We start from the raw sequence: 13749 nt of genomic DNA, 5'->3' as shown, positions 1-13749 counted from the left end.
GTGAGCTAAATGCTCCAGGGCGCAGGGGCCCGTCCGGGGAGCCCCAGGCGAAGGGATGTCCTTGCCTTTTCAACATCACGGCCCCGGGGCTTTGCAACCCATTTCCCCTGTTTGTATGTTTGTCCTCCTGGTAGCTCAGTCCTGGCTCCTTCCGTCTGTCCACGGCCAGGCACTGAGATACCAAGTGGCGTTTCCCAACTTATTTTTCAGTTTGCTCTTGTCTGTCTGCCCCAGAACTCAGCCCCAGGGTGGGCAGGGGTGCCAGCCCAGCGCCCTGGTGCACAGCCGGTGCTCCAACAGGATTGGGAGCCCAGTCCCCCCCCACTCTCAGGGGTTGGCTCCGGTCTTTGGGCCCGTCCCTGGCCCCGCCCTCCCTCTCTCCCGCCTCCGCAGCCCCTCCCAGCAGGCCTAACACACTTCCAGGCATTTCCTCCCTACTACGCCCTCCCCCGGACATTATCCTCCCCTGGTTGTGTCCCCTGCCCCGTTCTCCTCCTCCTCTGGGGCCCTGCAGCCCCTGCTCACCCTGCCGTGCCGGGGCCTGTCCCGAGGGAGGGCAGCCCACAACGACGCAGCAGGGATCAGGCAGGTCCCCCGGAAGCGCCGTGGCCCACGACGCCCGGCTCGGCGACGCGCATTACAATCCGCGGTCAGGCCCACAGGGGCGGGGACCCCGGAGCGCTGTCAGGCGATGGGGCAGGATGCCCCGCGTGGACGCGACCCCCACACGTCCTCGAGACAACGCTGGGGGGCAGGGCAAGGGCTGGATTCACTGCCTTCCCTGGGAGTGCGGTGGGGGCGGGCCTTTCACAGCGGGGAAGGGTCCGGGAGGCCCGGGGTGGGGTCGCTTTAGGTCGCCCACGAGGTCGGGGTCCAGAGGGAAGGATGCCAGCCCCTCGGGCTTCCCAAGTGAGAGATGATGGGAGGGAGCACCTCCTGAAAGGAACCACCCCGTCTGTGATGAGGACAGGGGCCGGGCGCCGGGGGTTGCTCGCGGCGGGGCAGGGTCCACGCGTCCGAAGACCCCGCAGACTGAGCCGCCCATGCACGGCTGGTGGGAGCACACAGGGCAGACAGGCCGTCCCAGCTCCAGAGCCATCTCCATCGCCTTCCTCCTCCACCATGGACGCCCAGACTGGGGCCCAGAGGGCCTAGCTCCTCCCCGGACCTCACCCTGGGACCCCCCCACCCCGAGACCGCAAACCCTTCCCCGGCCCTCTGACTCCAGGCGGGGGCCCCCTAGGGCAGGGCCTGGCCTCCAGACCCCACTCTGGGGACCTGGGGCAGTGCCGCACGTTTGCCGGGTCGCCCTGAGCAGCCGCGAGCGGGATCCCGGTGCCGCGTGGGAGGCGTCCGTCTGCGCAGGCGCGTGCCCGGGCGCCGCAGGTGCAAACACCTCTCGCGTCGGTGTCTGCAGGTCGTGTGCCTGTCTCGTCCGGCCACCGGACCTCGTCGGGCCACCTGATCCACCCACCTGCCCGAAAGGCCGCGGAGCTCGGACCTCGGCCCACCCACTGCTCCGCAGGCTCGCCCCGCTCGTGCCCCGCCCCCATCCCGCAGGCCCCACCCCGCCCCCGCCCAAGGGCCGGGACCCCGCCCCAGACCCCGCCCCGCGGGTGCGCGCCTGCGCAGTGACGGCAGGCGCAGTCGGAAGCACGGCGAGGACCGCGGGGCACAGCTGGGGACGGCTGCCCCTCTTTCCCGCAGTGCTGACCCCGCAGTCGTCCTCCACTGGGGCACGGGCCGCCCTGGCCGGGGATGGCGGCGGCGGCCGAGCCCGGGGCCCGCGCCTGGCTTGGCGGCGGCTCCCCGCGCCAGGGCAGCCCGACCTCCAGCCCGGAGCTGGGCGCCGGAAGCCGCTCGCGGTCGGGGCCGGGGTCCGGGCCGGGGTCGGGGCCGGGGTCCGGGCCAGGGTCGGGGCCGGAGCGGGCGGGCGCTAGGCCCCTGGGCCCCGCCGCGCCGGGTCACAGCTTCAGGAAGGTGACGCTCACCAAGCCCACCTTCTGCCACCTCTGCTCCGATTTCATCTGGGGGCTGGCCGGCATCCTGTGTGACGGTGAGCGCCCGCGACCCCATCGCAGATCCCAGTACCTGGGCCAGAACGGGCACCTCACCTCTGACCTCTGCACTTCCAGCAATGGCCTCCCCAGGATAGAGTCCCTTGCCCCTCGGGGCAGGAGTGTGCCAGGCCCAGACCTCTCCGTGGAGGTGATGAGGGCCAGCTCCTGCGGGCGTCTGGGGGCGTCCAGTGGCCGCGGCCCCTCCCCCAGGCCGGTGGAAAGATCTGCTCCCTAGGCGCCCTCACCTGGCTTGGGATCCAGTGGGGAAAGAACGTCGCGGCAGCGCAGGGCAGGTGCAGTGAGTGCGGATGAGGCCAGCGAACCCTGAGCAGGTGCAAGGGGCAGCAGTGCGGCCAGGCAGGGCTGGCCTGGGCCACTGGCTCCCCTGGGCTGGCGCTGGCCCATTCTCTCCTGGGTGCACACTGCTGCCCACAGGGCCTGAGTGCTGGCGCTGCCCAGGCTCAGACTCCCAGAGAGCTGGGCCAGGCCTGCCACCCCGAGTGTGACATGCCCCAACAGGGCTCACACGCCGCCGCCAAGCCGGCCTGGCGGGGTGAGGAGGCCCTCCCTCCTCTGGCTCCTGGGCAGCTGACACGTGTGCTGCCAGGGTCCGCTCTTCTAATCCTGCTCGCTTCCGCAGGGGACGGGGCGGGGAACCTCTGCCCTGCTCAGGGAGACGGGCCTTTGGCTCTGGGGACAGAGGGAGCATTCAGGCTAGAGCCTGCAGAGGAGACTGGGCGCCTCACACAGGATGCCTAATGCCAGGGCAAGTGGCAGGTCCCCCTCGCGGGTATGGCCTCCTGAAGGTGGGCACTAGGTCTGAGGGGCGAAGAAGCCCATGGAAGGGAAATGGGGGTGATGTGGAGGCCTTCACTGGGCAGCTGTGCGGACCTTCTCCCCAGCTCTGGAGAAGGAGCCGGTGACCTCAGCAAGCAGAGGGGCCTGACAAGGGCATGGGAGGAAGAGCCCCTTCTGCCAGGGAGCACCCAGCATGTGGGGGGAGCAGGGACTAGGTGCACGGGCCAGAGGAGGAAGCTGGGGGCCGCCTGCCCGCAGCCGAGCCGGGCTGGGTGCCCCCCCAGGATGTGTAGGGTGCCCTCTTGCTGCCCCCGTGGGCCTTGAGAGCATAGCTCACCACTGTTGGAGCCTCTGGGCTGTACTCCCTGGGCCGGGGCAGGTGCAGCCCTCATTGGGCCAGCCACCCTGCCTGCCTCGGGGGGCTGGGGGGATCCTGGTCTATCACAGACTGGCTGTGGTCTGGGCAGGCACATCGTGTGTGGGAGGGGTAATTAGGGGTGTATGCAGTTGTGGGGAGTGAGGGAAGGGTGTCCCTGGTGAAGCTGGTATAGGGGGTAGGTAGAGGTGCAGGAGCTGGCCAAGTGCCCGCCTGCCCACCCACCCCCAGCAGAGACTTGAAAGAACTGGGCCTATGTGTGCGTGTGTGTATAGGGCGCTGGACGGGGGACTCTCGGGACCCCAGAACACACCGTCATCCAGGACGGTCAGAGCCACCAGGGCCCTGCTCCCCGCTCTGGGCTCTCTGGGGTGGGACAGAGGATCAGCTTGTCTCCATGCCCTCCCCCTACCCCATGACTAGGGTTGGGGTCAGGAAGTTTTGGGAGGGTGGGCCCACCGTGATAGGCCATCTGCCCCGTCACAGAATGCTGACACCCTACCACACAGCCCTTGGCGGTCCCCCTGGCTGCGGCGTCCTCCCGCGTGCCAAGACCTGGGGTCTTTTGATTCCCGGGCAGGACGGGGTCAACTCACGGGGCTCTCATTCCCATAGTCTGCAACTTCATGTCCCACGAGAAGTGCCTGAAGCACGTGAAGACCCCGTGCGCGAGCGTGGCGCCCAGCCTGGTCCGCGTGCGTATGCAGCATGGGCTACTGCACCTGCGCGGGGAGTGCGCAGAGGGGCAGGGAGGCCAGCGTGTCGGATGGGGTGGGCAGTGGCCCAAGCACTGGGGGGCTGGGGTGGGAGTGTTCCCTTGTGCTGGTCTGGGTCCCTGAGCTGCAGACTGCATCCCTGCCTGTGAGCCCCTCCCAGGGCAGCAGCTGGGCGACACTTCCCGATGGTTCTGACCCTGCCTTCTCCAGGGTCCCTGATACCCAGCACTGCCCCTCCTGCCTGTTGGTGGGCCTCCTCCACCTGTACTTCATCCGGGTGGCCTGAAGTGTATCACGGAGGGGAATAGGCCGGGGGGAGTGGCCAGCACCTGTGCAGCTGGATCAGGCCTGGGCAGGACCAGCCGGGGCCTGAGCTACAGTGGGGGTTGTCTGAGATCACGCCCCGGCAGCCCTGAGTTGGTCGTGCACAGGGAATGGGGAGGTCAGCAGGCAGGGCAGTCCCCGGCAGGACCCCTGGGAGCGTCGAGGGGCTGAGAGGCACACACAGCATCCTGTTAATCGTGCTCGGGAGGACCGAGGGGGGGTGTGGCGGTCAGGCAGGTGGCATGGGCTGGTGATGGGAGCTCCCTGGGACAGAGAGGAAGTGGGGCTTAGGGACCCGGCTGCCAGGCCTTAGGGCCCAGGCTGAGGCCGAGCTCTGCTCCCTCCAGGTCCCCGTGGCCCACTGCTTCGGCCCCCGGGGGCTCTACAAGCGCAGGTTCTGCGCCGTGTGCCGAAAGAGCCTGGAGGCGCCCGGGGTTCGCTGCGAAGGTACCGCCAGGAGCCTGCCTGGCTCCTCTGGGGTCTAACTCCCTTCTCACCAGGGACCTGGCCTTTGCTGCCCAGGGGCGCCCAGCCTTCCCTGCGGTCAGGCGGTAGCTCTAGCGTGGGGTTCGGGGATTCTGGAGCTGCCCGCGCCGGGAGGCGGGGAGGCGGGGAGGCGGGTGCAGGGGACCGCAGGGGCGCAGGCTGCGTGTTGAGGTGGGCCCGGAGGGGAGAGGAGCGGAGAAGCTGGTCCCCATCCCGCCGAGGGAGGGGGGACTGCTCCTGTCTCGCACGTCGGACCCCAAAAGGTTAAAGAATGTGCCGTCAGGGGAGGGGCGGCCCCAGACAGGAGCAGAGAGGCCGGCGAGAAGGGGTCTGGCAGGGTCGGTGGGCAGCGGCGAGAGGCCCTAACCCTGCCCGCCCCCCAGTGTGTGAGCTGCACGTTCACCCCGACTGTGTGCCCTTCGCCTGCAGCGACTGCCGCCAGTGCCACCAGGACGGGCACCGGGACCACGTGAGTGCGCTGGGCCGGGGGCCGGAGGGCCGGGGAGGTGGGGGAGGCTCCGCGGAGCCTGCTGACAGGCCTCTCCGCAGGACACGCACCTCCACCACTGGCGCGAGGGAAATCTGCCCTCGGGCGCGCGCTGCGAGGTCTGCCGAAAGACTTGCTGCTCGTCCGACGTGCTGGCCGGCGTGCGCTGCGAGTGGTGCGGCGTCCAGGTGGGGCGGGGCGGAGGCCCTGGGGGCGGGGCGGGAGAGGCGCGGGTGCGCTTGAGGCGGGGGCGGGGGTCCTGGGGGCGGGGCGGGATGGATGTCGCGGCCAAGACCTGTGGGGCGGGCTGCATCGTCCAGTGGCAAAGCAGGTTGGGGGGCGGGGGTCCTGGGGACAGCTCGTTTGGATCGGGGTGTTTTCCGGCTTTTGGGGTGGGGGTTCGGTTGTGCAGGGGAGACTGAGGTTGGGGGTTGCGTGGGAGCTCAATGTGGCCCCCCGGGAAATCACTGAGGGCCGGCCTGGACCCAGGCCCTCTCCTGTACCAGGACCCCAGGCTCGAGCCCGTGCCCTCTCCCCCAGGCCCACTCGGTCTGCTCCGCGGCTCTCGCCCCCGAGTGCACTTTCGGGCGCCTGCGCACCATGGTCCTGCCGCCGGCGTGCGTGCGCCTGCTGTCCCGCAACTTCAGCAAGATGCACTGCTTTCGGATTTCCGAGAGCACGGCCCCTGAGCCCGGTGAGCAGGGCGGCGGGGAGCGGGCGTCTGGGGTGGGGGCCGGCCCTCGACTGAGGCCAACTGTGACCGTCCCGCAGGGGAGGGAGAAGACAGCGTGGACGGAAGCTCCCCCGCCGGCCCAGGGAGAGAGGTGATGACACTAGAGTCCAGTAAGTGCCCCTTAGCAGTGTCCAGCCCCGCATCCCATGCCCCGTTCCCCCATCCCGTGCCTCGTTCCACGGATTTGCACCCACTTCCCTGTGGCCCAGGCAAGCAGACTCTGAAGATCTTTGACGGCAACGACGCAGTGCAGCGAAACCACTTTCGTGCCATCACCGTCCCCCGCCTGGCCAAGAGTCAGGAGGTGCTGGTAAGAGGGACCCCGCAGCCGCCTTGCAGGCCCGTCCCTGGGGGGCTGCGGGGACCCAGCGTGGCCTGGCTCCGCTCACGCCCACCCCCACCCCCCTCCAAGGAGGTGGCGCTGCGGGCCTACTACATCACGGAGGACCCTCAGGGCTTCCAGCTGCAGGCGCTCCCTGCACCTGCTCTGGCTGGCAACACCGGGGCCTCAGGAAAGGCCTGGAGCGGTGGGACCACCGAGGAGGAGGGCAGTAGAGGCCCAGGGGCCCGAGACGCTCCCAGCATCACTCGTGTTCCCGAGGCCTGGATCATTCGCGCTCTGCCCCGCACCCAGGAGGTCCTGAAGATCTACCCTGCCTGGCTCAAGTGAGACCCAGGTCCCCGGTAGGGTCCGCGGAGGGAGGGAGGCGTGGGGGCTGTGTGACCCCAGCTCCTGAGCTTGTCCCCTGCAGGGTGGGTGTGGCCTACGTGTCCCTGCGTGTGACCCCGCAGAGCACTGCCCGGACTGTGGTGCTGGAGGTCCTCCCACTGCTCGGACGCCAGGTATGTGTGCTGGGCCCGCCCTGCCTGGCGTGGTGGCCCCGTGTGGGTCTTCGGGAGGCGGGGTGGGGGGGGGGCGTTAGGGCTGGTCCAGGCCTGATGCCCTGAACTCCACCCCAACAGGCCGAGGGGTTGAAGAGCTTCCAGCTGGTGGAGGTACTCATGGGCAGCAGGCAAGGTGAGCGGGCAGCCTGTCGTCAAAGCCCTGACCAGTCCTGCCCCCAGGCGCCGGCGGCCCTGGGCAGGTGCTTTTGGAGGTGGCCGCGGGGCCTGGGGCTAATAGTGGTGTCTCTCAACTCTGCAGTCCAGCGCACGGTGCTGGCGGACGAGGAGCCTTTGCTCGACCGGCTTCGTGAGATCCGGCAGGTCAGTGGGTGTGGACACTGGCCCCTGGGGAATGGCTGGCCTTTGGCCATGGCTTCTACCTTGTAGAGAGGGAGTCTGTCTGCCCTTAGGACACAAGGCCACGCTGGCGGGCAGCTAAGCATCCCGGCCAGCAGTGCCTCCCCTTCGCAAGTTCCCCGTGTGTCCTTTCTCTCCTCTCCTTTCCCGTCTTGGCGGCCTTCAGCCTGGGGCGTCTTCCCTTCGGCCCCCTTGGTGGACGGGGGGTGGGGAGGCCCGTCCCCTAGTGCTCTGCTCGGCGTTCCCCCCTCCCCGCAGACGTCCCTGCGGCAGATGAGCCAGACGCGGTTCTATGTGGCTGAGAGCAGAGTGGTGGCCCCGCGCGTCTCTCTGTTCGTGGGTGGCCTGCCCCCTGGCCGGTCCCCCCAGGAGTATAGCAGTCTGCTGGACGAGGCTGTGGCCAGCAAAGGTGCGACTGCCTGGGCTGGTCCGGGGCGCTTGGCCAGGTGGGGGCAGGGCGGGAGTCCTGAGAGCAGGTGTGCGGGCTGCCGGGCCGAGGCTGCGTCCCCCTGCTGCCCCGCTCCCCCCAAGCACTGGCTGAGCCTTTCCCGAGCTGGTTCCTGGCCCAGAGGGTCTCCGTCCTCACCTCTGGGGCCCAGACCCCATCACCTCCTCTGAGGAGGTTTCCTGCTCTGGGCCCTGGGGGGGTGCCCTGTGCCTGGAGTGGGGGGGCGCTTCCTGGGAGAGCTGCGCTGTTGGGTGGTGTGAACTTATTCCTGGCCTGGGGGGCCGGGTGGGGCTGCCTGGGGTGGCGGCCCTGGGTCGGGGGCCTGGGGGGCAGGCCCCTGGCGTCTGACGGCAGCGTGCCGCCCCGTCCCCCCCCCGCCCCCATCTTTGCAGCTGGCCTGGTGTCCGTGAGCCACGTCTACTCCGCACAAGGTGAGCCCCCACGGGTTGTGGTCATGTTGGGTCCGAGGTCGCTCCCTGGAGTAGCTGGAGCAGCCTTGCCCTCTTGCTTCACCTTGTTTGGGGCCCGTGGGCCGGGGAGACGGTGCTGTTTCATTTCCTGGCTCACGGCCGCGATGCTTTTGCTAAAACGTGACTGAGGTGCAGAGAATGTTTTCTCCACAACCTCTTGTGGTCATGGTTTCCATCTTTTATGGCGGGAAACTTCAGATCTCCGCAGTGGGAGGACAGTACCGTGAGGCCCGTCTCCCCTCTGTGGGTCCATAGCAGTTACCAACGTCCTCCGTGCCTCTCGCGGGTCCTGGGGGGGGGTGCGGGTCTGCTCCACCCTGCCTCCAGGTGGCCTTCTCTGGCCACCCAGCATCTCCTGTCTCTGGGCCCGGCTGTCCTTGGAGGCTTCCCCCAGGGGAGGGAGTCACGCACTGCGGGGACGCCTTGGGACGGGCTGGCCTGAGGTGGGCCGTGGCCAGAACTGGGGCCATTCAGCCGCGGGAGGAGGCGAGGCCCCAGCCCAGACACCGTGTGGGTGGCGGCAGGACAAGTAACCGAGCTCACGGCCCACCTGCCACAGGTGCCGTGGTGCTGGACGTGGCCTGCTTTGCGGAGGCCGAGCGGCTGTACATGCTGGTCAGGGACACGGCTGTGCACGGCCGGCCGCTGACCGCTCTGGTGCTCCCGGACGTGCTGGTGAGTGGCGCCGGGGCGGGGCCTGGGGCCATAGGTTCCACGGCCAGTTTGTCTAATACCCGGTCAGTTGGAGCAAAGTCCGGGTCTGTGTGCACGGCTGATTCACTCCGAGGGAGGGGCCCGAGGTCCGATGGAGAGAGGCCGGCACGCCACGTGACTGGCCCTGCAGCGGACACCTCTTCAGGGCTGGCCTGTGTTTGTGACTGTGTGTGCGGCCCTCGCAGGGTCGTGGGCCCTGGCCCCGCTTTTCCTGCCCGGGAGGCCTCTGCAGCCCTGCTCGCACCCTGGGCCTCCTCTGGCCAGTAGGTGATGCTCCCTGACCCTGGAGGCTGTCCCAAAGCCCCAGCAGTGCCCCAGACCCCGCCCTGCGCTGTGTGCCCTAGTAGTAGCTTCTGGTCCTTGGCCCTGCTGGCCCCCAAGGACCCCCCGTGGTGACCGGACCCCAGTTCAGGCCGAGCAGGATTAGAGCAGAACGAGTTCAGGGTCTGTGACTGGGTGAGCCACGTCTGCAGGTTTCTGCTGCCCTGTCCTACCATCCAGACAAGGAGGCGGCCACTGCAGGTCAGGGCCCCCCTCCGCCGGCTCCACGGGCAGAGACGGGTGGGTGATGCCGACACGCACTTTCTCTCTCCCGGCAGCTGCCTGCCCTGGGCTGAGCAGGTAAGTGGTGACCGCAGGCAGCTCGGCCCGGTGGCTCACACGTCACCCCAGTGTGTCCTCGGCCTTGAGCCACGGCCGAGCCCGTGTGCGGCCGCTGCCCGCTGTGTCTGCGCCCGTTTGTCTCCTGTCACCCAGCAACCCCCGTCGCGGGGACCCCAGCCCCCGTCCTCACCACGTGGGGACCCCTGCTCCCTGCCCACTCTCGCGGGCGCTGTTTCTGCCGTTGTGTTTGGGGGCGGGCTTTGTCCCGTGGCCCAGGGGAGGCCTGGGGCCGCCCTGCGAGCCAGGCTGCCCCTCCTGACTGCCGTGTGGGTGGGCAGGGGCCTGGCAGTGGGCTGGCTCTGAGAGGGGCAGGCGGGGTCCTGCGTGGGCTTCCAGCCTAGGCTTCTGGGCCATGTGGGTCTGGTGGCGGGCATGGTCTGAGGACACGTGGCGTGGCAGCTGTGGCATGGCCGATGTGCTCAGAGCTCCAGGCTGGCCAGTGCCTTCCCGCCCCACTGGCCAGGGGTCTGTGGGCGCCTCTTCTGTTGTGGGATGCAGCCCGAGCAGGCAGTGGTGAGGTGGGGTGGCCGCGTGGCCTTCCTCTGGAGGGGCCGGCCCCAGACTGGCTCAGGCAGGTGGGCTGAGGGGCCGGGGCCGCCACTGCCAGGCCGCGTGCTGGGGGAGGCCCGGCTCTGTCTCTGGGGGTCCGGCCAGCCCGCCCTAACGCAGTCCCATCCGTCAGCACCTGAAGCTGCCCCCACACTGCCGCCCCCTGCTGGTGTTTGTGAACCCCAGAAGCGGAGGCCTCAAGGGCCGCGACCTGCTCTGCAGTTTCCGGAAGCTGCTCAACCCCCACCAGGTCTTTGAGCTGACCAACGGGGGGCCGCTGCCCGGGTGAGCCTGCCAGAAGGGGTAGCTGCCCATGCCCGCCCCCCGGCCAGCAGGAACAGGTTGGGGTTCGGTGGGTCGGGACCCTTGAGGGCACCCTGGGTGGGGACGAGCTGTGGCTGCTTCTGCCCCGGGGGTGACCTCCTGTCCCTGCTTGTTCGCGGCCGTGGCCAGTGCCGGGACACGTCCTGTCTCCCTGCCGCCAGGTTCCACGTGTTCTCCCAGGTGCCCTGCTTCCGGGTGCTGGTGTGTGGCGGGGACGGCACCGTGGGCTGGGTGCTTGATGCCCTGGAGGAGATGCGGCACCGCCTGGCTTGCCCAGAGCCTGCCGTGGCCATCCTGCCCCTGGGCACAGGTGGGGTCAGCTGGCACGTTGGGGGATGGGGCCCCGGGCTTGGCGGGGCGAGGGGTGGGTGTGGAGAGTCAGCGTGTGTCTTGCCGCTGTCCAGGGAATGACCTTGGCCGGGTCCTCCGCTGGGGGGCGGGCTACAGCGGAGAGGACCCGTTCTCCGTGCTGGTGTCGGTGGACGAGGCGGACGCCGTGCTCGTGGACCGCTGGACCATCCTGCTGGACGCTCACGAGGCCGGCAGTGGGGAGAACAGCGTGGCAGACGCGGAGCCCCCCAAGGTACCGGTGTGCCCGGGCGGGGGTGTGGCACCCGGCTGGCGTCTCTCTACCACGTCTGTCCAGGTGTTCGTCCTTGTCCCGGCCACGCCTTGGCGCTGGCGCCAGCGCTGTCCCCTCGTGGACGCGGGTGCCAGGCCTGGGGATGGCCGGCTCAGAACCTGAGTGTGGGGCAGTCACCGGACAGAGCAGCTCTGTGACAGGAGGCCGGACCCACCGCAGGGGCAGCGGGGAGCACATGGTGGGGGCCGACCGGGGCCAAGGGACAACGCGTCTTGTTCTCAGATCGTGCACATGAGTAACTACTGTGGGATCGGCATCGACGCAGAGCTAAGCCTGGACTTCCACCAGGCACGAGAGGAAGAGCCCGGCAAGTTCACGAGCAGGTGCCGCAGGGCAGGGGTGGGTGCGGGGCTGCCCTGGCGACCATGTGCTTCCTGGGGGCTCGCCCCGTGACTGTAGGTCCCCCGCCAGGTTCCACAACAAGGGCGTGTACGTGCGGGCTGGGCTGCAGAAGATGAACCGCTCCCGCGGCCTGCACAGGGCCCTGCGGCTGCAGGCGGGGCGGCAGGAGGTGCAGCTGCCTAGCATCGAGGGGCTCATCTTCATCAACATCCCCAGGTGCCCGCACGCGGGGCGCCCAGGCTCCGGCCCCCCCCGGCCTCCCTCCGGCCTCCCTCTGACCTGTGTGCCCCTCCTTCTTGGTGCAGCTGGGGCTCGGGGGCCGACCTGTGGGGCTCCGAGAGTGACTCGAGATTCGAGAAGCCACGCATGGACGACGGGCTGCTGGAGGTGGTGGGGGTGACGGGCGTCGTGCACATGGTGAGCGCGGAGGCGGGGGACCGGGGGGCCGGGCTGCGGCGCTGCGGCCCTCTGAGCATGGCTCCCCCTCTCCCCCACCAGGGTCAGGTCCAGGGTGGGCTGCGCTCCGGCATCCGCATCGCCCAGGGGTCCTACTTCCGTGTCACCCTCCTCAAGGCCGCACCTGTGCAGGTGGACGGTGAGCCCTGGGTCCAGGCTCCCGGGCACATGATCATCTCGGCCGCAGGCCCGAAGGTACGCCCGGCGCGGGCTGGGCAGGGGGATCGCTGCCCGCAGGCCTCGGCTGCGCGGAGTGGCCGGCATGGCCTGGGCGCCTGGCGGTCCTGCTGCGGCTGGTTCTTCCCTGACGCGGGGAGGTCGTGAGGCTGGATGAGGCCGGCCAGCCCCCAGGGAGCCCCTCCCCACAAGCCGCGGTCACACCACGCTCCGCTCTTTCCCCTTCTGTAAGATGGGCTGAGATGGCAGCGGCCGTCCTAGGACCCGGCACCAGGTGGCCTGCAGTATTGCACAGCCCTCAGACCTTGCCTGTCTCGGGACAGGTCCACATGCTCAGGAAGGCCAAGCAGAAGCCCAGGAAGGCGGGGACCCCCAAGGATGTGCGAGCAGATGGGGCGCCTGCCCCTGAGGGGGACTCCAAGTAGAGGCGGCTCCTGGAGCAGCGCTCGCTGGTGGATGTACTCGCCCACAGCCCTGCCCTTGGGTGTTTCCCTCTTGTCCCATCCCCGTGCCACACACAAGTGCTGGGTGGCCTTCGTCCCAGTGATGGGCGGGCACGGGGCTCTCTGGGGCCCGGGCCACTGTCCTGGAGGGCACACACTCCTCCCCAGGTCCCTCTGCCACCTCTGACCCCTTCAGCCAGGCAGTGCTGCACCTCACCTCATGCCCCTTGGGCTGGCCCCCTGGATGCTCCTACAGGGCAACTGGCTCTCTGGACCCTGGGGTTGCCCAGCACAGACACGGGACACCCTGGCCACTAGCTCTTTGGCCTCACCTCTCCACCGAGGGCTGTCCTGGGGGACGTGCCTCTCCAGGCCCGGGTGGTGTCTGGCCGGCCCAGTCGGAAGCTGGCTGGTGGCCCTGGAGTGACACGGCTGGGATGGGAGGGCCCCGAGGAGGCCAGGTGGTGCCCAGGAGGTAGCAGGAGCCTGGCTGGGGGCCCAGAGGAAGTGCGGAGAGCGTGCGGAAGAGCGGGGGCGGCTTCAATCAGCAAGGCCGACGCGGCACATGACCATCGCGGCGCTCGGCCTCCCATTTGCCGACAGTCAGCACACGGGTGCCGTGCCCGCTGCTGGGCAGACGGGACTCGTATGATCTCCGTGCGTCTCCACGCGGAGACCTGGCGAAACAGGATGCAAACGTGGCTGTCTGGCGGGCCACTCGCAGAGCCCCTACCACAGAGCCCCAGAGTTTAGCCGGCCCAGAGTCTCGACCTGGTCCCCAGAAGAGCCCGACCCCAGCTGCCTGGGAGCCCCCAAAGCCCCAGAGAAGGGTCCACGAGCCCCTCTCCTGATCGCCTGGTCTCTTTGCCTTTGGCGCTGTCTTGCCGCTGGGCCCTCGCACCCTGGGTGGTGGCCTCACCCTGACATTCGGCCCCAACCTCGGACATGGCCTGCCCAGCCCCGTACCCGCCAAGCTCATGCCAAAACTGTCCAGACACGTGCATCGGAACAGCCGTGGGTGGCGGCCCGTCCTCGCCACGTGCCTCTGGTAGCTGCTGTGTGTCCCCAGGTCTGCGTCCCCGGGGATGGCATCAGCTTCTGCTTTGCGGGCCCCGTTGGTCAATGTGGACCGTCTTGTAAATTTTGGTTCAGGTGAACGTGTCCTCTGTGCGTGCGTGAGTGACTGTGTGTGCCCGGAGGGGCTGCGTGGGCTCTGCACCGCCCCCCCCTCATTTGTAACTTATCACCTAAAGGTGACCGTAATTTATATGTGGGACAAATACAGTCTGGGCGTCCTG

General features: G+C 69.0%; 1 protein-coding gene across 3 annotated transcripts; it reads left to right on the top strand.

Moving 5' to 3' along the window:
* The first annotated feature begins 1698 nt into the window (after positions 1-1698).
* Positions 1699-13745, top strand: DGKQ (diacylglycerol kinase theta). 3 transcript variants are annotated; one of them, XM_079920128.1, is made up of 23 exons: positions 1699-2056; positions 3850-3929; positions 4622-4721; positions 5144-5229; positions 5310-5435; positions 5788-5941; positions 6019-6090; positions 6190-6290; positions 6393-6646; positions 6733-6823; positions 6944-6998; positions 7125-7186; positions 7481-7631; positions 8063-8101; positions 8700-8815; positions 10200-10351; positions 10552-10700; positions 10795-10973; positions 11256-11356; positions 11445-11591; positions 11681-11792; positions 11874-12026; positions 12332-13745. In XM_079920128.1, exons 1-23 carry the CDS (start codon positions 1759-1761, stop codon positions 12431-12433), a joined length of 2880 nt encoding a protein of 959 aa, XP_079776254.1. In that variant the 5' UTR covers positions 1699-1758; the 3' UTR covers positions 12434-13745. The 3 variants fall into 3 exon arrangements, with proteins under 3 accessions (XP_079776254.1, XP_079776253.1, XP_079776255.1); XM_079920127.1 differs by having other exon boundaries at positions 11681-12026; XM_079920129.1 differs by lacking the exon at positions 1699-2056 and having other exon boundaries at positions 3460-3929; positions 5190-5229; positions 11681-12026.
* The last annotated feature ends 4 nt before the right edge of the window (positions 13746-13749 follow it).

The sequence above is a fragment of the Stenella coeruleoalba genome (genome assembly GCF_951394435.1).
Source record: "Stenella coeruleoalba genome assembly, chromosome: 4".
Classification (NCBI taxonomy): domain Eukaryota; kingdom Metazoa; phylum Chordata; class Mammalia; order Artiodactyla; family Delphinidae; genus Stenella; species Stenella coeruleoalba.
The sequence above is the reverse complement of the archived record's forward strand: the minus strand, read 5'-3'. Positions and strand labels throughout refer to the sequence as shown.